The sequence below is a fragment of the Onychostoma macrolepis genome, chromosome 14 (assembly GCF_012432095.1).
Source record: "Onychostoma macrolepis isolate SWU-2019 chromosome 14, ASM1243209v1, whole genome shotgun sequence".
Classification (NCBI taxonomy): domain Eukaryota; kingdom Metazoa; phylum Chordata; class Actinopteri; order Cypriniformes; family Cyprinidae; genus Onychostoma; species Onychostoma macrolepis.
Window position 1 is genome coordinate 6,229,453 of NC_081168.1, and position 23,834 is coordinate 6,253,286.

The window sequence follows — 23,834 nt, forward strand, 5'->3', positions numbered from 1 at the left end:
TTACATGACAACAGCAGATACTCAATCAGTTGTTTTTGTTTTTTTGTAGCTGTTTTCAGGACCATATTTTTGCATTTTTAGATTTCATCCAATTAGCATAACTAAACCGCTTCCGCTGTATGGTTCCAATTGGAGACTTGTGAGCTAAACCAAGTGTAAGATTGACTCTTCCCATAAAAAACAGCCAATGTGTTGGCGGCAATAGTCTCGTGGTTAGTGCGCCGACATGCAGCGCTACTTCGCTCGCGGTGAAATATAACTTAGAAAAAAAAAAAACAGCCAATGTGATGGTGTCGCTCTTCCTCACCGCTGTGCACCTCTGAGCTACATCGGATGCTTTCACTTTGCCTCTGGTCCTGGGACTTCTCTGTACTGCCTCTAACTTTCAGCTTGTGTATGTCACATTTCTGAGTGTATCCTGAAAAAATAATGAGGCTTAATTGGATTTTCTGCCCATGTTGATCTCCATCCTGCCTTTCCCAGAGAGGAGCGCTTAGCTGCGAGACGCTGGAAGTGAGATAGGCGGTTGACTCTCACAGGACCGCTGACCCTGGGGGCGGGTGCTCATGTACAGGCTGTTCCACTGCAGCTTTGCCACTTCCTCCAGCGAACAGCAGCTCAGCAGGAAATGGGCTCTGGTCTGTTCAGTGCCAGACAAGTCTCTATAGAGACTCAAACCACTAGCACAGGTTTAGACCATCTGAAAAGCTGTTATAATTAGTAGTGACAGTCTGAATTTGTGGACTTTATTACAATTTCGGTGCTCATTTTAAGGAAAACCCCTGAAATCCGTTTAAACTTGGCCTTTGGGACTAGTCATCGTTTATGTTGTTAGATTATGTGAAATTCGATGCATCTGCAACATAAACAATTAGATCTTCAGTTGACCAGATGTTTTCTGTCAAGGTTTCTGCAAGCCTTAAAAAGTCTTAATTTGCTCTTCTACCAATTAAGATCTTAAAAAGGTTTTAAATCAGAGTAGAAAGTCTTAAATTCATAGTCATAGTTTTATGCATTGTAAATAAAAAAAAGAATATTTTCACCAATATTTTTGTCTTGTTTTCCAGTATACATGTCTAAATATTCTTAAGTCAAGATACATTCATTTGATATGTAAAATGAACATGTATGAAGTCTTGTTTTCTGAGAAGTTGAACAAAATTAAAGTGAGTTTATGCTTAAAATAAGAATATCTATCAATGAGGTATGAAAACTTGTTTTCCATTTGAATTTTTTTTTTTTTTTTTTTGAGCCCACTGGAAAATATGTTTAATCGTAAACTTGCTTAATTTTCATTAATTTGTCAGAAAATAAAACTTATATCAATTTGCTTCTCAATATATTTTGATTTAAAAACTTTAGACATTTGCACTGGAAAACAAGACAAAAATACAGAGGAACAACACGCTTTTTTGCAGTGTGATCAGAAGCTACAGTAAAAATAAAAATTTGAAAGAAATGTTTGGAAATTGTATTTTCAAACTTTTAAGAGTTGCTAATACAACTCATTGTCTACTTTCTAGACATTTCCATTTAGAGAACATATTGATGTGTTTTTCCCTTCAATTTATTCATTAAATTTTCTTTAATTTGCCTTAAAAGGATAGTTCACCCAAATATGAAAATTCTGTCGTTTACTCGCCCTCATGTTGTTCCAAACCTGGATGAGTTTCTTTCTTCTGTTGAACACAAAAGTAGATATTTTGAAGAATGTTGGTAACCAGAAATTTGCTGGTAGCCATTGACTTCCATAGTATTTTCCCCCTACTATGTAAGTCAGTGGCTACCAGCAGCTGTTTGGTTAACAACATTGTTCAAAATATTTTCATTTGTGTTCAACACAAGAAAGAACAGAATTGGTGGATTAAAGAATTTACATTTTTGGGTGAACTATCCCTTTAAAAAGGCTTTAAATGTACCTTCATAAAACCTTTAGAAACCCTGTCTATGTTGTTTGACACCCAGATATATATTGTATACACTATACAGCTGTGAGCACGTCTGAATGACCCGCATCTGCTCCGCCTCTGTGCTGGTGGAGGCAGAGGTGAGCATATGGGACTAATCGGCTGTGCTGCCGTGGAGGTGGAGGCAGGCGAGAGGTCAGGAGTTTCCTGCGGCAGCTGAGGGAGTCTCCCGCTGTGGCTGTTAAGAGCCAGCTGCCGTACCCGTACATATGCGTGTGTTTGCCTGCATCCTGTGATCTCACCTGGCACGGTGGTCAGGCAGTGGCGTTATGATTATAGACACACAAAGTGTGCATTTCAACTCTAGCAGACACACAAGTGCACCTTTTATACTGTATAAATATAAGCATTGTCACAGATACTTACAGTATTGCTTTGATCCTGTAAGAATATATGAGGTTTCCTATGCTAATACTGAATCTACAGTGCAGCTAAGAGATATTTTTGCAGTGTGAGCTGAATGTGATAAAAAAGATGTTCTACAAAGAAAATAAATAGACAGCATATCTTTCTTTGAGTTGTCACCATTGGCTGCAAACAAAAACAAACTGATTCACAAACTAATGGCTCTTTTGAGCTGGAAATATGTAATGAATCATTCAAAAGACTAGCAAGTTGCTGCTCGCTTAAGTATTAGTTGAATCTGTCAGAATGAATATCTGACTGCTTGTTTATATAACGACATGAAATTAAAAATACTACACTATATTTTTTTTTGGTGGTGTAATAAATGGTATTTTGATTACAAAATTTAAATAAAAATTATTTTAAAAAAAAGTGTATATACACTATCATATCCTTATTTATTTATTAATGTAGAAAGAAATTAATACATTTATTCCAGAGTAATGCATTAAATTGATGAAATGTAAAGACATTTCCAGTGTTATAAAAGATTTTTATTTCATATAAATACTGTTCGTTATAATCTTATATTCATCCAAAATTCCTGAAAAAAGAAAAATGATCACGGAAACATTTTCCATAAACAATATTGAGCAGCACAGCTTTTTTAATCATTGATAATATTAAGAAATTTGAGCAGAAAATCAGCATATTAAATGATTTCTGAAGGATCATATGACACTGAAAACTGCCTAAAATGACTGAAAATTCAGCTTTTTTTCTGTACTGTTTTTTTTTTTTTTTTTTTTTATCAAATAAATGCAGTCTTGATTTATTTTCTAAAAACACTAAAATAAAAATAAATAAAATCTTTCCAACTTTTGAAAGGAAGAGTATATGTATGACTTTCCAACCTTAAAGTCAACATGAAATGGCATTTGCTGTGCATCAATGTCTATAATGTGATGAATTATATGAATTAATTGAAATATTTGGAAGAAAATGCAGAGAAAGTTATTAGATTTTGAAGAATGATTATGAAAACATGTGTTTTTTTTTTTTTTTTTTTACAATAATGTATGCTGATGAATCATGAGATATTTAGGAAATACCAAAAACATTTATTAAGTAAATAGAGGTAATTTTGAATTAGTAATGACATCCAAATGTTGTACAGGCTGTGACATGCACTCAGGAGACCTTAGTAGCATCCGCAGTCCATATTTCAGCGTGTGCGTCATCTGCTCTTGACTCATTTATGACCATATAAAACCACAAAATAAATCCACGTGCATAACTCCTCCTCACCTTTCGCATGTTTACTTTGACTCTCAGCAGAAGGAGCTATGCACATTTAAGCTGAGCTCCTTGGATTTACAGCTCTTTGTTAGGAATACAGGCAGAGGCTCGGAGAGCAGGTAGGTGGAAGAGAAGGGATGAAGAGCTAACTCACTCACACTTACTCACTTCACCATCATGTGAGCGCAGAGAACGGGGACTCCTACGCTCTCTGTCGGCTCAGTAACAGCCCAACTTAAGGCAGAGCAGGATTATGGAGCATGACTGAAAAGCTCTCTGCAATTTATGCGATGCATAATCCATGAATTATGAATACAAACGAGCCATATGTTTGTGTTTCTAGCCATGGAATGCTATCTATAGCTTATTGTGTCGAAGCATATTTTTCTCAAGCTGTCTGTTTGATGGCTGATTATCTCATTCAGCATAGAAAAAAAACATAGAAATTGAACTGTGCTGAATAACCACTGTGTGTTTCAGGTGGAGAATGCATCACAACTAATACAGAAAGTTTTGTGTAAAATAAAACATTCAGATATTTAAATCTGATAAAAATGTTAGTCATGGTTTCTTATGTCAAAAACACCATAGTTGCTAAATTAAACATGGTATTTTTGCTGCTGTGCCTTTAAATTTTCTATATGTAAATGCTGTTTTGATGGGCCAAGCTTGGCATAGGCATACAGAGTTGTACTAAATAGGTGTTGATGCAAGCCTGATCTCATGACGAAACGTACCTGTGGGAACTTTTTTGCAAGACGTGAAATACGTAGCGCCATGTACGTTTTGAGACATATTTGATGTGAAATGGCCACGTTTTAAAATAACATACTATCTGCACTACACCTAAACCTATCTGTTAGAATGAACAAAAGCGAATGTAATGTAAAAACACAAACGCAAGCATGGTGTTTTAGCTTGTTTTTCGATCTCTCATCTTTGAGCTCTTTCATCGGGAGTCATTTTTTTCATGCGATTCATACCCAAGGATTCCGCATCCTAAGTCCAATTCCATGCCAGCTGAGCTGTTGAACGAACATAAAATGTAATGGTTTAGACTGTTGTGCTACTGTACACTGCAAAGCCCGAGTCTATGGGAGAAAACATAAACAGCATGACTGTGATTGGGGGATAATGGCCTTCTCAACTCAACACAAATGGAAATGCATAAACGGAACAGCAAGACTTTGACATTTCAACAAAAAGAATCAGCAAAACAATCAAAGTCAGCCAAGGAAAACAATGCCTTCTCCCTGCCCCATCCCCAGAGGAAATACCAAACATTACAGCAGCTTATAAATAGCATCTCCTACAGCCAAATGCAGGAGGGGTACTACATCTCTGGGGGTCTTTGGAAACACGCCAACATCTCCGACACGTCTGTCTTGCACTTCCCTTGCACTCTTTTCCTTGCTATCTGCCCTCCTTCTGCATGAGTTAGCAACCTTGTAACACCTCACAAACAGACGGTTATTTATTAATAAGCAGCAGCAGCACTTGTGCAGAGAGTGCTTTTTTATGTGGGTGCTTCATTGGAGGAGTGTGTGTGGACATTGACCCGAGTGATTGCAGAGGTTATCTGAGGTGCCTGATTGTTGGCTGATCACACAGCACCCGCAGGGGCACACATTGTAACACACAGCTGCAAGAGGTACTTAGTATATAAGATATATAGCTATAAGAAAGGGCACAAGATCCAGAACCTTCATTCTGTTAGTACATGGGTGTTTCTTTAACTTGTAGCACATGTTCTACAGATTGATTGTAATTACAAAGAAATTCCTTTTTTCTTTTTCAGTTTTAAGCTCCCGTTAAAACTGTCTTGGACACCGTTTTTCCATGCATTTATTTTCATTATTATTGCTCTCATATGCTCACCAAGGATGCATTTAATTGATATAAAATACAGTAGTAATATTATGAAATATTATTACAATTTAAAATACTGTAACTGTTTTCTATATTAATGTTTTAATATATTCTATTTTGTTTTAATATTTTCTAATATATTTTAATATATTCTGTTTTAATATATTTTAAATTGTAAAATGTAATTTATTTCTGTGATGTAAAGCTGAATTTTCAGCAGCCAATTACTCCTGTCTTCAGCGTGATCCCTCAGAAATCATTCTATTATGCTGAGTTGCTTACATTTATTATTATTATTATCAATGTTGAAAACTGTTGTGCTGCTTAATAGTTTTACATAAACTGATACATTTTCAGGATTTCTCAGGATTCTTTTTATAAAATTCAAAAGAACAGCATTTCTCTAAAAACAGAAATCTTTTGTAACATTATAAGTATATATGTGTGTGTGTGTATATATATATATATATATATATATATATATATATATTAGGGGTGTCAACTTAACGCGTTGACGCATGCGATTAATCAAAATTTTTTAACACGTTACTATTTTTTAACTAAATTAATAGTTCGATAAGGTTTTACCCCAACTTTTTCCTGTCATCACAGCACGGAAGGTTATCTATCATTGTGTGATGATGAGGGTACAGCAAACCAGTGTTGCCAGGGTAACGGCACAAGTGGGCTGTTTTGAAAATACAGTCGCGGGAAAAAATTACAGAGCCCTGTTTTTTGGGCTACTTTTTTAATGTACCGCGGCCGCCCAAAGTCTATATAGACAAATTAAAATTAAAATAGATCCTTTTACTAATGTGTATTATACTTGGAATGTATCCCTGGCAACTTAAGAACGAAGAGGCGGTTGTAACATCAAACAACGTGAGTTTCAGCAGAGCATACGTTAAGGCTTTTACACAGCAGAAATAAACATGACAACAGCCACTGTAGATTATATTATATAATAAACACACAATTACGATAGATATGGTCTGTATGTGATTTTCTTGAGTGAATGTGTACATCTGAAATGCTAATTTGTGCAGCGATTATAAAAGGCTATAAATAGCATATTTTAACAACAGTAAACGACCAAATTCCACACGTGATCGTAAAAGGAAGTTATTACAAACACTCGATGGTGGTTTGAAGTGAGTTCTGAGTAAAAGTGTACTATTAATCTCATAAATTGTCTTATGAAGCATGATGCTAATATTAGCTCTAATGCACCTGCAGAACAGGTCCAATTCTTCTTAGGGCCATGAATTGAAATTTTTTAAACGATACCCAGCCCAAGTACACAATGCATTATTTAAAATGTGGCAGGATTCTCCTATGATATATATATACTGGACATTTTACTAGAAAGTTAAATTAATACGTGTGAGTGTGTAAACTGCATATTAATATAATAATTTTAACTGGGTCCACAGGGTCACAAGTCCCTTTAGTTGAAGAAACACCCAAATATTGATTCAAGCTATTAATTTTCTCATTTCCTCATTCCCAGAGGAGTTATCTAGGTACAGTGGGTTCGTGTGCAGAGCCGGCCTCTGTGGCTTAATAATGAGACGGAGGGAGACACCGATCCCAAATCTTTCCTCAGTTATATTTCTCGTATTAAACACTGCGCTTTGCTTGTCTTTCTTGGCGATGATCCAGGGCTTAAAAGATGGATTCTCTTGATCGCTTCAGCTGTACTCTGAGCAAAGGCCTCAGTGGATTATCCATTATAGACTCTGGGAAAGAGTACGTATGAAATTTACATTTTCAGTAGAATTGTTTATATTGGGAACTTCCCCAGCTGGGGTTCATTGACTAGGTTCTTTTTTTTTTTTTTAAATGACCCCTCTCTATTATAAGTTTCTGAATGAGAAAGGCCAGCATGCAATCTCAGAAATCATTTTAGTTTAGAGCCTTGAGGAAACGCTGGGTGGGTTTGAAAGGTTACATAAGCATTCAGCCTGCAAATTCATAGAAAACTGAGAGAAAGGCCATCAGCTAATCAGTCCATTTGTTTGGTCATGCAATTTTGAGTCAAAAACTGCTCTTTCACACATAATTTATTTTTCATACTGCTGATCAAATCTGTATGGATAGCTAAAAATATATATATTAAAATTGGTTCAGAAAGACCACATTATTTGTGCAAGTACCTAAAGAAAATTATATTATTTTGAATTAATGAAGAGCACAATGGGTATCTTGTATGTAAAAATACAATAGTAAAAGACAAGACTAAAAATTAGCTCCAGATATGGTAAAATGTGGAAGCACCTGTTTTGAATATCATAAGTATTTGGATAGGATCAGAGATAGCCATGATACTGTAGCAGATTCTGCTGTTCATTATTGTCAGATGGGAATGCAGATTAGTACATTTGAGACTCAACGCAGCAACCCATCAGATTGCCATTTATGTGCGGCACAGGCTGCATTTCATTCAGGCTACGGGAAATTAGCATATTTATGGGAATTTTAACGGAAAGGTACGGCATTAGTTTGGTCGTCAGTTCCTCGCACATTTTGTGTCACATGTTCTGCGCCCTGTGTCAGCAAACAAGAAATGAAAGGAGACTGAAAATGAATTTTTGCGAGTGCAAGTGTGTTTACGGTGCGGCATAACGAAAGGATTTGCCGCAGCTTTTGCATGTTTACACTCCCATTGATCAAATTCTTAATGCATGTCAGCGGGGACCTTCACCGCAATGCTGAACCAGACCTCCTAATGTTTGGATATTCAATGCGTCTTGTTCTCCAAAATGCGTGAAATAGAGGAAGTATTAAAGAATATGACAGAAAATATCTGGCTAGATACTTGAAAGAAACTCGCCGTTATCTTTAATGTTCGCGAATCGATTCCTTGACATGTAAAATGGAGGAATCAAAGAATCTTTATGTGCTCTGATACTGAACCATAGCCTAAAAGCTTCTGATTTATCCTGTTAGCTCCAGTGGGACAGTTTGTTCTCATACCTCTGTTTTTCTGTGGCTTCCTGTGAGGATTCGCTTCAACATTGGACACAGCGGGGCAAGCACTCCAAGTTCTCGCCTCTGTCTCCTCCCTGAAGGTACTGGAGGTGAAGACATGGGGTCAGCAGTCCGTGTCAGGAACACTAGGGCAATAAATGTAAGCAACTCTCAACAGCTCTTTTTTTATTTAGCCTGTTTCTCTATAATCTGGGCTTAATGTTTCATGAGGTTTTGTGCTGCATTTTTATCCCGTTTTTGTTCTCACCAGAGCAAATGCACATCAATAATGGACGTGCTTTGGAGTAGCAGAGAGAGACAGCGTGAAGGTATTCTGTTAGTGTTAGACACCTCTCCAGCTAAGAGCATTAGGAAAATGACAAGTCTTTCTAGAGTATTACCGCTGTGGTGATTGGTCTATTTTGCGTCAGTTCCATCCGCAGGTGGTAAATAATTAATTTTACAAACAGAAACTGTCGTTGTAGTGAAACTGAGGTTTTGACCTCAATTCTGGGCTGAAGATTGTTCAGGGAAATAAGCCAGTCATAAGCTCCTACGGAAAAGAAAAAGTCACATTTTTCATGTCGCATTGATGGTCGCTGTAATTTAAACTCTTACTGACTAGAACAAACTACTGTCGGACTATTTAGTGCATGCATTTTAATGATTATTATATTATTTTAGATTAAAATTTATATTCATGTGTGCATACACTACCAATCAAATGAAAAACAGTAAAAACAATAATTGTGGGAACCCCAATACTTTTTTTTTTAGGATTCTTTGATGAAAGTTTAAAATACCATTTATTTGGAATATTGTTTTTCCAGAATTTTTTTTGTTTTTTTTTTAAAGATTTTTTCGTAAAATTGTAAGGGGGAAAAAATGCTGTAATTTTTAACAATGTAGAAGATCAATTCAATTCTTTTCTAAATAAAACTATTTTATATTTACTTATTTTTATTTATTTATTTATTTATTTATTCATTTTAGGTGTTGAGATGCTGTGCCACTAGCAGCGCCAAACAGAAATACACACAAAAAACAAAACAAAAAAAACCTTCCAAAAAGGGTTTCTAAACACTTGACCTGTCAATTCAGTTCTGCCCCATCCACAATTGTGTGCCAGAAATCAACATTTCAGACCACCAAAACATTGCTTTCAAAGCACCACAGAATCACAGTGTTTCAGGAAGATAGCCTACAAATGGCTTTTCTTGGAAAAAATTACACACGTTTTTTTTTTTATTCTATTTGTGACTGCAGAATGTTGTGAAACACAGACACATTTCCACTGGCGTTTTCCCCTCCCTCTCATATCGAGATCCTGCCACTTCCATATCTGGGACAAAGGAAGCCTTTTCCATCATTTCACAACCTTGTTATTCTCGAGTGGGAGGGCACCAGATGGGCTCTGACCTGGATCCACGATCTTCGATCATCAAGGTTACCCATCCGTGTTTGTGCAGATGCCAGAGCGTTGAATCTGTAGTCAGTGGTCATTGCTCTGATCCCCACAAAACTAAGCCACCACAGCACTGTTTACATTCTATGAATAGAAACACATATTTGATTAAGCCAGCCCAGTGTCAGAGAGAGGATATGGAGAACATGAACAGAGGCCAGTGAAGCACAAGCTGAATTCTTGGTGTGGAGAACTGTCACTACGTTTTATGTGACACATTTGATGTGCAACATGATCTGCTGAAAATACAACAAAGCACACCTCTGGGGATTATTACTTGGGATGGAAAGAGTGACTGGAATCGTAAGGAATTTAACGACTTTGAATTACAGTTACTTAACGGCTCCATTCTTTTAGTACTTGTAAGAAATACATATTTGAAAGAAATGAAGTTCCATTGCCAATGAGATCATTTCAATATTTGCAAAGTTTAAAACAGTTCTTGCTAAAGGTTTGTTTATTCGGACCTTTTGAAGACTTTTTAGAGCTGGCATAAATGCAATGCAAATAATTGGCCTTAATTATACAAAACAACAATACTAAAAAAAGCATGATTTTTAAAAATGCTACACTTCAATCCGTCAAATTTACGGTAAAAAAAACCCAAATTCTACTGTAAAAAATACGGTAACAACATTTTAGGTTGTACGGTTTTGACTTAAATTTACAGTTAAATACCATAATTTCATTAACTGATATAATGTTAATATACCAACCTATTGAAGTACTGAAATCTGTTTTGTATCTTAGAAATACACTGATAACCACCAAATGCAGGTGGTGATGAGAAAGTCACATGATGAACCAAAGCCCATCACAAGCAGCTTTTAAATAATAATATATATATAGAAGGTGCACAGTGTCATTCACACAAGTACTAAACGCCATCATTAAACTGAAATATGCAATAAACATTAATTTAACAACATTAGATTTAACATACTCTAATAAACATAACTGATAAGAAAAAACTAAGAAGAAACATAATTATTTCAAAGAAAAAACATCAAATTCAAACAAAATTTGAAATGCAACGCAGGGAATTCTGTGAACGTCAGTTTACGGTTTTTCCCTGTAAATTTTACAGGAACTTACCATTAACCATTTAACAGGTTTTTACTGTAGCATTTTCACAGTTTTTTACCGTTAAAATCACAGTCATTTTTTACAGTGTACTGACAAAATGAATAATGTAGCTACCTACATGTTATCATATAAGCAGTCAGTAACTACACTGATTTGAGTCTCAGTTGTAAGCTGATTCACTAAAAAGAACTGGCTTCTTGGAGTCATTCATTGGGGAATCGGACTGCACTTGTTGTGCTGTATATTTTTTCAAATCACTAAAAACAACAAACATTAGAATAATTTGTTTGGGAATCAGAGTACACTGGTGGCACTATGTGTTTGATTCACCTAAAAGAACTGACTCATTAGAGTAATTTGTTTCGGGAGTCAGAATACACTGGTCTCTCAGTATTTGCTTGATTCATTAAAATTAACTTGTCATAAGAATAATGTGTTCTTTAATTGGACTACAGTGGTAGTGCTGTTTGGTTGGTCTGTTCCGCTATTTTTAATTTATTTATTTTGTAAATATATTTATTTTGGAACAGACTACTATTCAATTTCTGGGGGGTCTGTAGGGTTTTTTAAAGAAATTAGTAGTTTTTTTTTTTTTTTTTAAGAAATTAATATCTCTATGTAGCGAAGATGCACTAAATTAATCAAAAATACCATTGAAGATCACAAAACAGCATCTTAGAATGATTTCTGGAGGATCATGTGACACTGAACGCTGGAGTAATGATGCTGAATTCAGCTTTGTAGCATTGGTGAGTAAAAGAGACTTCTTTCAAAACTATTTAAAAATCTTACTGAACCCAAACTTATAAACGTTTGTTTATGGCCCTTTCAGAAGTGGAGAAAACACATGATGTGAATGGCCATCTATGACCTTGGTGACCAGACAGCTATTGTGTATCCTTATAAAAACACATCCACTGCAATTATCCAAGTCTGCCCTCTATTTCAAGCTTTGACATTAAAAATAAATAAAATAGCACTTATGGTTTGAGAGACTGACCACTTACTTTTTGGATCTAGGCAGCCTCATGTTGACTCTCCCTGTGTGTCTACATGGTTTGGTTGTGTTGAAGCCAAGCTATCCACTCGCAGCTGAAATCTCACTGCGGTGCAGCTAAAAACAGGCCTAACACATACCCTTATTACGCTGTCCCACGGGAGATGAAATAAACCGCCTATTTAAGCAATACTTCAACCTGTTAAAGGCATATTCACCCTTTGGGCCCTGTTCTAGCACCGCTGTGTACTTCAGAACGCTTATTTAATTAGCGACGTCTCAGTTCCACATGAAGTCGTCGGTGGAATAATCCTGTAATTTGTAATTAACATCCATAACCTTTTGTTCTCATTTGATATTTGAGGAATGCTCAGTGCATACTAACTCCTGCAGCTCGTTTCTGTCTCGCTCACGTCTTTTGTAATGCTAATCACTGCAGAAAATCAGCATGTCACTTATTACGTGGACAGCTTTACTGTACAGAAGACACATGTTCGGTGCCTGCGCTTGTGCAATGGCTCACCTGTTCGGCTCAAAGCGTTAGCTGTGGGTGAGCAGATTAATACTCAGTGTGGGCTCTCCATAACGTGTGTCTTATTTATACAGAGGCAAGATTTAGCAGTTGAAGGTGGATAGGAGAATGGTGAATGTTCTCTGTGGTGAAGAGCCGTGAATTCTGTGCCAGGCACTTCAGTTAAAACACACCTGCATGCTTTTATTCACTCCAACGCTCTCGTGGGATTGAGCTTTTCATAAACGTATCCCACAGCTACGTAGTAATGCAATTCCGATTTTTTTTTTTTATCTTAATTCTAAGTTTATATCACACAGTTCTGGCTGCTTTCCTCGGAATTGCAAGATACAAGCTCAGGATTGTAAGGTATAAACTCAGTTCTGAGAAGAAAAGTTAGAATTGTGAGATAAACAATTCTAAGGAGAAAAAGCTAGAACTGCAAGATATGAACTCACAATTGTTAGATATAATTATAAAGAATTATTCTAAAGAATTGTGAGATTAAAAATGTACAATTACTTATTAACCCATGTCAAAACAATATAGCTCTTGTCGTGAGTATAAATCTCCAAATATATATATATATATTTTTAATTCACAATATGTTTGTATTATATTGGTTTTCTGCCATTATTAGATCATTTTCAATTTATCATATCATTTGATATTGTATATTTAACAGTGCAAGCCCATTTTCCTTATTTTTACTAAATTAATTTTATAGAAAATACCAAATTTCACTTTTTATTATCCACCAAGAGAAAATTATGAAAAATGATTGTCAAGTCTGACCATAGTCTTATAATAGCAGACATCTGCTCAGTAAGCCTCAATATTTGAGATGTTCATGTCTGTAGCATAAACATTCCAATGAGTGTAAGCAATGGCACCATTATTTCAATGCCATATGAGAATGTGTTTTTTTTTGTTTTGTTTTTTCACACAAAGAACTTTATGTAGTGGTGCTTTATAGATCTCATAAATCAATGTAACAATACACTGATCTGAAGAACCTATGAAATAAAATCTAAAACTTTTCATCTCCAGATGACCGTAAATCAACTCAAGAACTCTATCCAGCACAAAATGGTTCTTTTTAAGAATCCTCCGGGGTAGAATTTGCCACCCTGGGGAATCCTGTCTTTTCTTAAACACCCCTCCTGCTCATATCAGCTGCCGCTCGGCTTGCCGGCAGGTCAGTCGTAACAAATTCAGAGGTGATAAACTGCGAATGGCTTCCCTGGCACCTGTCCTAACAGCAGAGCTCTGGGAATCCCCGAAGTCCAGTCGCTCATTTTTAATGGATGTGTCTTCATCCGTCCGTGAGGTGTGGGGCTGCAGTAGTGCTCCAGTGGTGCTGTGTCCGGTCTAGACTTCCTCTCTGCCCATGACTCCAGCTGCCTGGCTACTCAAGCGGCAGAGGAGGCAGTGGGGAACCGGTAACCAGCTGCAGGTTGACAGGAGATAAATGGCTCCATTAGAGTGTCTGGGCCGCAGGGCGGAGTCTGACCCACTGGCCCACCCAGCGCCATAGTAAGCCACTTACAAACATCAAACAACATACTTCCTCATTTCGGACAGGCTAGCACAGTGAGTTATCTTGTGTCCTGACTGGAATGGCCTATATAGTACTATCTGGATGGTAGGTCAGTGTTATGACAGGTTTATGAAGAATTACGGTGTCCTACTAGATTTACTTTGTATCGAATTCCAAAATTTTGGCGAATTTTGAGGAAATGTTTAATTTCAGCATACATTGAATAGTTCTATATCATGTAGGATATTGGATTGGTGTCTCATTGACCACTGAGATCTCTAGTTATCAGCCACTTTAAAATCCATGCCGGTCAGCCACTAGGTGAAATATTGCTGGTATGGCAAAGTGTTAAAAGGGATGTAATGTGATATGCTGAATTTCTGACCCAGATGGAGTTTGCATTGAATAAACATATTTCTCCTATGACATGCTTCACCAAGGACAGTTTTTCTATCTATCTATCTATCTATCTATCTATCTATCTATCTATCTATCTATCTATCTATCTATCTGTCTATCTGTCTGTCTGTCTGTCTGTCTGTCTGTCTGTAAATACTAATTGTAAACTTTGGCAAATCTCTGAAATTAATTTCTTTTTTCATACTGTACATTGTAATGTTGTGCCTAAATTAGATGGATAGATTGATTGATTGATTGATTGATTGATTGATTGATTTCTAAAAACGTATGTACAGTAAATGTGTTATGAATATAATAACCCTAAAGATGCATTAACAAACCCTTGAAGCAGATTAGTCCATCTAAAAATAGCAGAAAAAGTTATATTTTCAGTGACCCTATATATATGTTGTAAGTAATCATTGTCTCATTATCAGTGTATGCATATAATTCAAGGAAGAGCAGTACTTAGAGCCTTTTTATAAGTGAACTGTCCCTATTGTGTAGTCAAGGCTAATTGTCATTGTTCCAGTAATGCCATACCTCTCAGTGACGCATGACTGTTGGTTTTTCTTTTTCCTTCTGTCCTAACAGGCACAGAAAAGTAGAGTCCCAGGAGGCCAGAGATAGGACTATTAAATGCAACTGCCATCTTTTATACTAGCCGTGCTTAGTATTTGTATTCTACAGTGGGCTGTCGTAAGATTGTTTAAGAGAGATGTATTACATTTGGATGTTATTAGCAAATATATCAGCATCAAGGTGGCTAGGTTTGTGTTTAGGCGAACACGTTAGACACCCGATGTACACTTGTGTCTGCAATTGAACACTAAGTGACTTTGTTAAATCATTACCATGTGAGTCATCTCTTATAGAGACTGCTTTTTGTGTTTTTCTGATTCCCAGTCTAGATCAAAGGGGAAAATAATGTCTTAATCAAGCCGAGAACAGATCAAATAAACCAGACTCGGCTCTGAGAACGTGTGCATGCGTTTGTGCTTGAGAGGGGCTGTTCGTGAGCAAAAGCAGACTGATCAGCCTCCATATGGAGCACTTCATCATAATCAGATTATATGTGGTGTCTTTCTTTGAAAGGAGTAAACTGTTTGCTTCTCCACTTCTTCTCCAATCTATCACATCCTTCTGCCTGTTACACTTAAAATAGACGTTTACATGCTAAAAATTCTGGCTTACTCTCCTGACTCTCTCTGTATGTCTCATCTTCATTTTAAACATCAGACCAGCTGTAGAGGATGCTGGAGTCCATTGCTGACCTCAATGTGACCTTCACTAAGTCCTGCCATTTCTTCCATATAAGCTATGAATGCTCTGCATGCCCAAGCCATTAGAGACAATGAGTTGAGAGTCATTTATTTGAGGTGTAACATAAAGCATTCATATTAAAATATTGCAAATACATATATATTTGCCAAGCGATGGTGATTTTCTGCTAATCTGTGCCAATTACAGAGGGTTTGCACAATAGCGGATGCACAACAGCTTTGGCACCTGCACTCTATTGCTGTGAATTGTCATTATTGTTGCATGCTCTGTTTGTTTTGTTGGCCTTTGGGTGATTTCTTGTGCAAGAAAATGTGTCTGTGAATTTGCTCGCCCAAGCCGAAAAATATGCTGTTGCTGCCGGATCTCGATTATCGAAAATCACATTTTGAAAGACTATTTTTTTGGCATAGACAATGCATGTTGAATGTACACGTTACTTGGTGACTTGCTTAAGCAAACTAATCAAAGTGAATGTTTCTGAGGATTTTTATTGTTCCGTTAGTTTTCCCCATGCTTGATATACCTGGTTAAAGTCAACACTTACCACTGGATTCTACTTGTCAGACAAGCTTTTGCTCTTTTCTAATGTAATAAGTCCCTTGTGTTTGGATGGTTGTAAATGGAACTAGTGGTGTTTTAAAGGGAAACATTTCAAACTTTTCCAAGGTGGTTAGTTATAGAACAGTTCTGTTTTCTCACTCTAATGTTTTTAGATGTAATTGTTATGAAATGAGTCTTCTTTATTTGATATCTATTTATTTGACTGAGTTTGAGCATTTGAGTCTCCACAATTTTCATTCTTTTTTATTTTTTATTTTTTGGCAGTCAAAAATGCTTTGCAACTTGCACCCGGTCCCCTAAGAATAGCACAACTCACACTGTTCACATAAATCTACCATTAATTTTTGAGGTAGCCTATGGTTTTTAAAGAACATCTGAGCCAGTAATAGTAGCTTAGGGGGCGGAGCTTAGCAAAGAGTCAGTGATGTTTCTAACTGGCCAATGAGGACCAAGCAATAACTCAAATTTCAAACGCAAACTATGATATCAGATTTTCACTCACTGGGGTGTCAAACAGCCGTATTTTTTTAACGGAATCCAAAAACTCCCAACCTGGTGAAACTTTTTCGAGGTGTCTCACTTTCATCTGTCATCTTCAAGTTTTGAGTGGCAGTTGTGCCCATAGATATGTATAGATGCCCTATTCAACCGCTCCATATATGTTGATGAGTCCGCCATTTTGGAATGGTCAACTTGACGTCATTCACCATTATTATCAATGAATATTCAAAGATATACAAGCGTATAACTTGCTGTCGTAGGCAACACAGGCAACACGTTCAAAGGTTCGCAGACCGTTCCAAAAATGGCGGATGGCTTACGTAACGCGGCCCATAGAAACAATCACTAATGAGGCATCTACTTATGTATATCTATGGTTGTACCTATACACTGTGTTGTCATCTTATTTATTTAATGAAGGATGGCAACCAACATTAAGGTACCATACTGCCACCTATTGTGTTGGAGTGTCAAGCAGATTATTTACAATATTATCACATAGAATTAACATGATATCAGTATTTAATTTTCACCATTGTTATTGTGAGTACCGGAATATTGCGATTAACTTTAACACAAACTTTCAAGGATTATTTTTCGCACAGAATCCTCCTGCTATCTATCAAGGTGACTATTATACAAGGACACAAGGTCTTATTATCATATATCTGCATTTTATTGAATTTTTCCAGTAATGACTTCATCCAGTTTCCACCTGGTCCACTGCTGCTTTAATCATATGCCCTTCTTGGCTCGCCGTCATAAGTGCCTGTCGAGTTAAAGGTTTAGTACAAGATCTCAGGATGTCTGCAGACTTCAAGAGTTTTTGGCTCCTCAAAGGAGCTGTCAGATAATTTTAAGCAGCAGTCAGGGGCTTCAGGTTGCTTGTCAGAAATGGCAGTAACTTGCTGCTCCAGTAGAGCAGTGTGTCTTGAAGATTCTGACATGCTCAATAGCCATTTAAGAGGATGGAGCTGAAGCCTAATGTGGGAATGATAGGACGGTGATGGACGGTGTCGCTGTTAGATCAGAAGGTGCAGGGAAAAGTGATAGACTAAGGCAATGTGATCATAGCCTTTTACATGTGCTTGGAGTTCTGCATTGATTTGTATGTAACATCAGAGATGGAAATCGTTAAAAAGCCACCGAGCGGTCTAGCACAATCAATATGAAGTCACATGGCTGCCCACAGGCCTAAGAAGGAGAAATAGACACAAGAGTGAGAAATAAATAATTGAAGCATAATAATAATAATAATAATAATTATTATTATTATTATTATTATTATTATTATTGCATTATTATTATTAATACATTTTATTAGTTTTTTATAATAATAATAATTATTATTATTATTATTAATACATTTATTTTTTATTTTTATGTATTTATTATTTGTTTCAATAATAATAATAATAATAATGTCATTTTTTCAATAAATAATAATATAATACTGCTTCCAGGAAATTGCTTTAAATTCCCCCACTTTAATGCTATTTATTTGCTAGTTTAGTTATAGACATTTAACTTGTTCATATGTTGAATGTATATTCCCTGCACATTCTTGCATTGTCAAGCCAAGTCAAGTCACCTTTATTTATATAGTGCTTTTAACAATACAGATTGTGTCAAAGCAGCTTTACAGTATTAAATAGGAAAAATAATGTGTAATAATGCAAAACAGTAAACACTCAATTTTCAGTCAGTTCATCATTGATTCAGGGATATCATCGTCCGGCTAAGATCAGTTCAAATAGTATCTGTACAATCAAGTTGACAATATCGCTGGAAATGAAGTGTCTTTTTTTCAAGTTTGTCTGTTTATACTAGAAGCATCAAAGCTGAAGGCGTATCACTTTCCAGTGCAGACAGCTATATTGATTATAATGGGAGTGATTTAAGTTTGACCACAATGCTCTGCTCATGTTTGGTGTACACATGGTGTCAGAAACATGACTGGCATGAGTATATTTTAGAATGATATATAATTATACAGGGCTTTTTATGACTGACTAGTCATTCAACCCAAATACTAATCAGTTGTATAAATATATAATTCTGCACATCCCTACTTCAAAGGTAGTAATCAAATTTCATTATATAGTGTGATTTCTTCATAATTTCCTTGTTTATATGACTGTTAACCAAACAGGCGATGTATCATCACACTGTGTGAAGTACAGTTCATTAGCTGAAAAGACAAACACATTTTAGCATGCAGGCTGGAGGCACAGGTGCCCGTGTTCATGTGATGTGATGTGCTGTGCTGATTTGGGCCCATTCATATTCATCAAAGCAGAAACATTGTAATCTGCTAAAGCCCCTCCATTAAAACAGCAGGAGCATAGCACAAATATATGATTTTAAATAAATGCGCAGGAGAGGTTTTACTTAAGGGGGTTTAGCTTTCCTTTAAACTGTCTTAAGTGATGCATCTTATTGGGTCTTAGTTTATGGGCAGAGGAGATGTTGCTTGATGACGCTGATTTGCTTTGCTGAAGCCCAACAAGTGTGTGTGTGTGTGTGTGTGTGTTCACTGTTCATCTAGCCCAGAGCATATGCATATGAATGGATGTGAATGGAACGTAAAGTCTTCTTTAATCCCATCTGTCACGATGACAATGCAGCTTGAAGGCAATCCTTGATCATGTTTTGACATTTATGTTCTCCTTGTAAAACTATTAGCTTACACACGCTGCCACTATTGAGCCGGAGATAATGCTTTGAATGTGTGTGCGCTGTCATTAACCAAACTGCTTACAACTCTCGTGATTTTCCGCTCAAAATCAATATTTTTCTCCTCTTTTTTCCAGTTGTCATCAGGGTTATTTTAGTTTGATTTATTTTCTAATTTAGCTTTTGTCATCACAAATTTAGCTTAGTTCAGTGTTCAATTTCACTTTATTGGAATAATTCTTATACATACATTACCCCAGAATCAATACACAACCAAAACAGTGATGAAAAAGAAAAAGAAATATAGTAGTAATATAATATAATATAATGTAATATTAAAATTTCTGCTCTATTTAGGTTTTAGTTATTTTTAATATTTGATTTTATGGCTATATTATAATATGATATAATATATTTCTCTACAAAAATGAAAAATACATTTCATGATACAAGTTTATTTTCTTTAGTTTGAGCTTTATGATATAATATATTTTTATACAAAAAATATATAAATTTCATGATAAAAGTTTGTTTTCTCTAGTTTCAGCCTTTTCTTTTCAGTGTACTTAGTTTTGAATTTTAGTATTTTTAGAATTTTGAAGTTTAGTATTAATATAATATATGAAGATATGTATGAATTTAAATAAAAATAAATATAATTAATAATAAAAATTCATTTTCTAGTTTTTATTCAGTATATTTAGTTTTGATTTGTAGTGTTTTTATTTTATTTTCATGACTTAATATAATATAATATTTTTCTATTAAAAACAGAAAGTCATGATGAAAGTTTATTTTCTCTAGTTTCAGCTTAGTTTAACTTTTTCAATACATTTAGTTTTTAATTTAAGATTTGTATTCTTTATGGCTATAATATAATATAATATATAAAAATATAATTTCATGATGAAAGTTTATTTTCAGTTTAGATTTTCTTTTTCAGTATGTAGTTTATCGTTAGCAATATGCTGATTTAAATACTTTGGTCACAAACTTTTTTGAGCGGAATTTCTCTTTCTGCTGCTTTTGCCATACTAAAGTTGCTTGCCACTAACCCGTAGCTATCCGCCGCACAGGTGACTGACCAGCTTCTGTGGGATTTGATGTCACCTTTAGATCGGTTCAACTGAAGATGGAAACACTGGAGTCCGAGCTGACGTGTCCAATCTGCCTGGAATTGTTTGAGGACCCCCTCCTGCTGCCCTGCGCCCACAGCCTGTGCTTCAACTGCGCCCACCGCATCCTGGTCTCGCACTGCTCCAGCACCAAGCCTCTCGAGTCCATCTCCGCCTTCCAGTGCCCCACCTGCCGTTACGTCATCACGCTCAACCAGCGCGGCCTGGAGGGCCTGAAGCGCAATGTGACGCTGCAGAACATCATTGACCGCTTCCAGAAGGCCTCCGTCAGCGGGCCCAACTCCCCCAACGAGAGTCGCCGGCCGCGACCCTACAGTGCCACGCTCGGCGGGAGCGCGAGGGGCAGCCCCGCCAGTAGCGCCATGTCCCTAGAGCGTGTCGGCTGCCAGTTCTGCGATCAGGAGCCCCCGCGGGAGGCCGTCAAGACATGCGTCACGTGCGAGGTGTCGTACTGTGACCGCTGCCTGCGGGCCACACACCCCAATAAGAAGCCCTTCACTAGCCATCGTCTGGTGGAGCCAGTGGCGGACGCTCAGCTGCGTGGGCTGGCCTGCCTGGAGCACGAGAACGAGAAGGTCAACATGTACTGCGTGGTGGATGACCAGCTGATCTGCGCTCTCTGTAAACTAGTGGGACGGCACCGCGAGCATCAGGTCACCTCGCTTAGCGATCGCTTCGACAAGCTCAAGGTGAGTCCTGAACTTGATTCTCAAGGCAAGACACCCCAGGTAATATAAAAAATGTAACTAATAGATATAACTATGCTTCCCCAGTTGATTACATGAAGAATTGCAATCTTCTTAGTGTTACAAGTTTTCCGTAATGTAATTTTTAAATATGCATATGAGGCATTGTTTAATTAAAGGAACAGTTAACACAAAAATTAAAATTTGCTGAAAATGTACTTGTCCTCAGGACATCCAAGATGTAGATGAATTTGTTTTTTCATCAGAACAGATTTGGAGAAATGTAGCATTACATCACTTGCTCACCAACAGGTCCTCTTGCAGTGAATGGGTGCCGTCAGAATGAGAGTCCAAACAGCTGATAAAAACATCACAATAATCCACACCACTCCAGTCCATCAGTTAACATCTCGTGAAGTGAAAAGCTGAATCTGTGTATTAAACAAATTCATAATTAAGATTTTTTTTTAGCTTCAATATAGGAGTCCTCTATCCATAATATTTTTTTCTCCAGTGTAAAAGTCATCTCGTCTGCATCAGGAGAGAAATATGCACAGATCAAGTACCATTTTTGAGCAAAAACTGCCTAAAACAGTTTTAAACAATAATGTGGGTGTACAAGCACAACAGACGGTGAACTTTTTCTCTGGAGGAAGTGTTATTTTTGGATTTTGCACAAAAGAGATGGTTTAAAGTTAAAACACCTTCTTTTGTTATTTGTTTCTTACAAACATTAAGACATTATTTGATGTACTGGAGTGGTGTGGATTACTGTGATGTTTTTAATCTGCTGTTTGGACTCGCATTCTGACGGCACCCATTCACTGCAGACGATCCACTGGTGAACAAGTGATGCAATGCAAAATTTCTCCAAATCTGTTACAATGAAGAAACAAATTCATTTAAACCTTGGATGGCCTGAGGTTCAGTAAATTTTCAGCAAATTTTCATTTTTGGGTGAACTTTTCCTTTAAATATGCACTAATTTGCATACATTTCCAGAACAGAAATCTAAACATTGGATAAAGCGAGGTTCAAAGTTTGTTTCATTTTGTTGACATATTGTCATTTTTTATACCTTTTTTTTTTTCTCACTCCATAAATCAGAAAATAATGTCAACAGGCAGAAAAAATTTACCAATACGAACCATTTGAAAAATGAACAAATCCCTCTGTGAAAACCGTACAGAATGTACATGGGAATAAAGCTGTAAAGGTTTTGTGTATGTAATGCTAGTAAAGTGGAGAAAGCAGCTTTTAAATTTAAATCTACAGACACAAATAGGTAAAGTGCAATAAGATAAAAATGTATTTTGGATGTTTTCTTTCCACTGAAGAAAAAGCCAAATAGTCCAAAATCTCAATTTGACCAGTGCATGAAAAAAGTGTTTTTGCCTGCAGTGTCTTGCCTTCCACAGCTGTTTTCACTATTAGCTCTTTATTAAAGAAACAGCTCAGACTCCTCTAAGTGAGCAATAGAAAGGGTTCATGTTGACTGATTTTGAGTGAAATAGTTCAAGGTGATCTCTTTGGTAAAATCTTTGTTGTCCTCTGCATCATGTATTGTAACCATCATTTATGCAAACTTGTTTTTCTTCTTCAGTAAGCTAATTTCATTTCATTAGCATCAACCTAACTCATTCTTTGCGATATTTGTTGGCCTTCATAGTGGAACGCTTCATGCATAGTAGCAGCCAGAACTGCCCAGCTGTTCCTTTGAGCACAACTCATTATCATATTAGATGAGTCTGCAGTCCCTAAAGCCATTCTCTGTTCGGCACTGAAACGCAATGCTGACCTGCTACAAAGACCCTGATTGCTGAATCAGGGCTAAAATACAGAAGCTCACACAGAGCTCCCAACCTGTGAATACACTCGCGCCTGTCAGTATAATCATTCACAGCTGCAGAAGGCCAGAATTACATCCGTGCCTTGTTTTTTCAATGCCACCATAACTTCAGAGCAAGTTTCCTCAAGATCAGCCTCCCATTACCTCAATTATCCCTGCGAAGGTCGAGTTAGAAGAGAAGAGCGAGTTAAGGCCGCTAGCGTTATGTGCTTGTTAAGTTCTCATGGGATGGATTTGTAAATACGAGCCCACGTAGAGGCCTCTACACTGTTGTAATCTCACTCCCATGAATAGGCCGCCATTGACTTCTGCATCAGCTTTATAATAGCAAGCATAGAGGGCACATGTGATCTCCCTGTGATCTCGTATCCCGGTTGACCTCTTTGTTCACACCAGCTCGCACAAAGGAAATTCCGATCATTGACGCTCGGCCCATCTGGTTTTTGAAGAAAACGAACGCAGCTCTGCTGAAACTGCCTGGATTGTGCTAGATGGAGTTCATTGTGTGTTGCTGAAAGTCGATACCTGAGAAAGTTGCTCCTCTTTTGTCCCAAGGTCTTCTTGCAGGGAAACAGAAAAGAGGCTGGCAGTATGCAAAGGTTACAGCATCAAGATCGACATTTAATTTCCTCTAGGAATCCCGGCGGACTGAGAGGATTACTTTGGTTTAGAATTACTCACTGGAATGTTTTA

At 36.8% G+C, this 23,834-nt stretch overlaps 1 protein-coding gene across 12 annotated transcripts in view; it reads left to right on the forward strand.

Annotated features, from left to right (window-relative positions):
* mid2 (midline 2) overlaps positions 1 to 23,834 on the forward strand; it is a 156,537-nt gene that overhangs the window by 71,590 nt on the left and 61,113 nt on the right. For 6 of the 12 annotated variants that reach the window (XM_058797639.1, XM_058797640.1, XM_058797646.1 and 3 more), the window contains one exon: positions 20,587 to 21,295. In XM_058797639.1, the coding sequence (XP_058653622.1) occupies positions 20,587 to 21,295 (709 nt within the window). Of the gene's footprint in view, positions 1 to 8,483; positions 8,611 to 8,721; positions 8,780 to 20,546; positions 21,296 to 23,834 lie in introns of those variants that run through there. The other 6 variants (XM_058797643.1, XM_058797644.1, XM_058797645.1 and 3 more) reach the window with 3 other exon arrangements.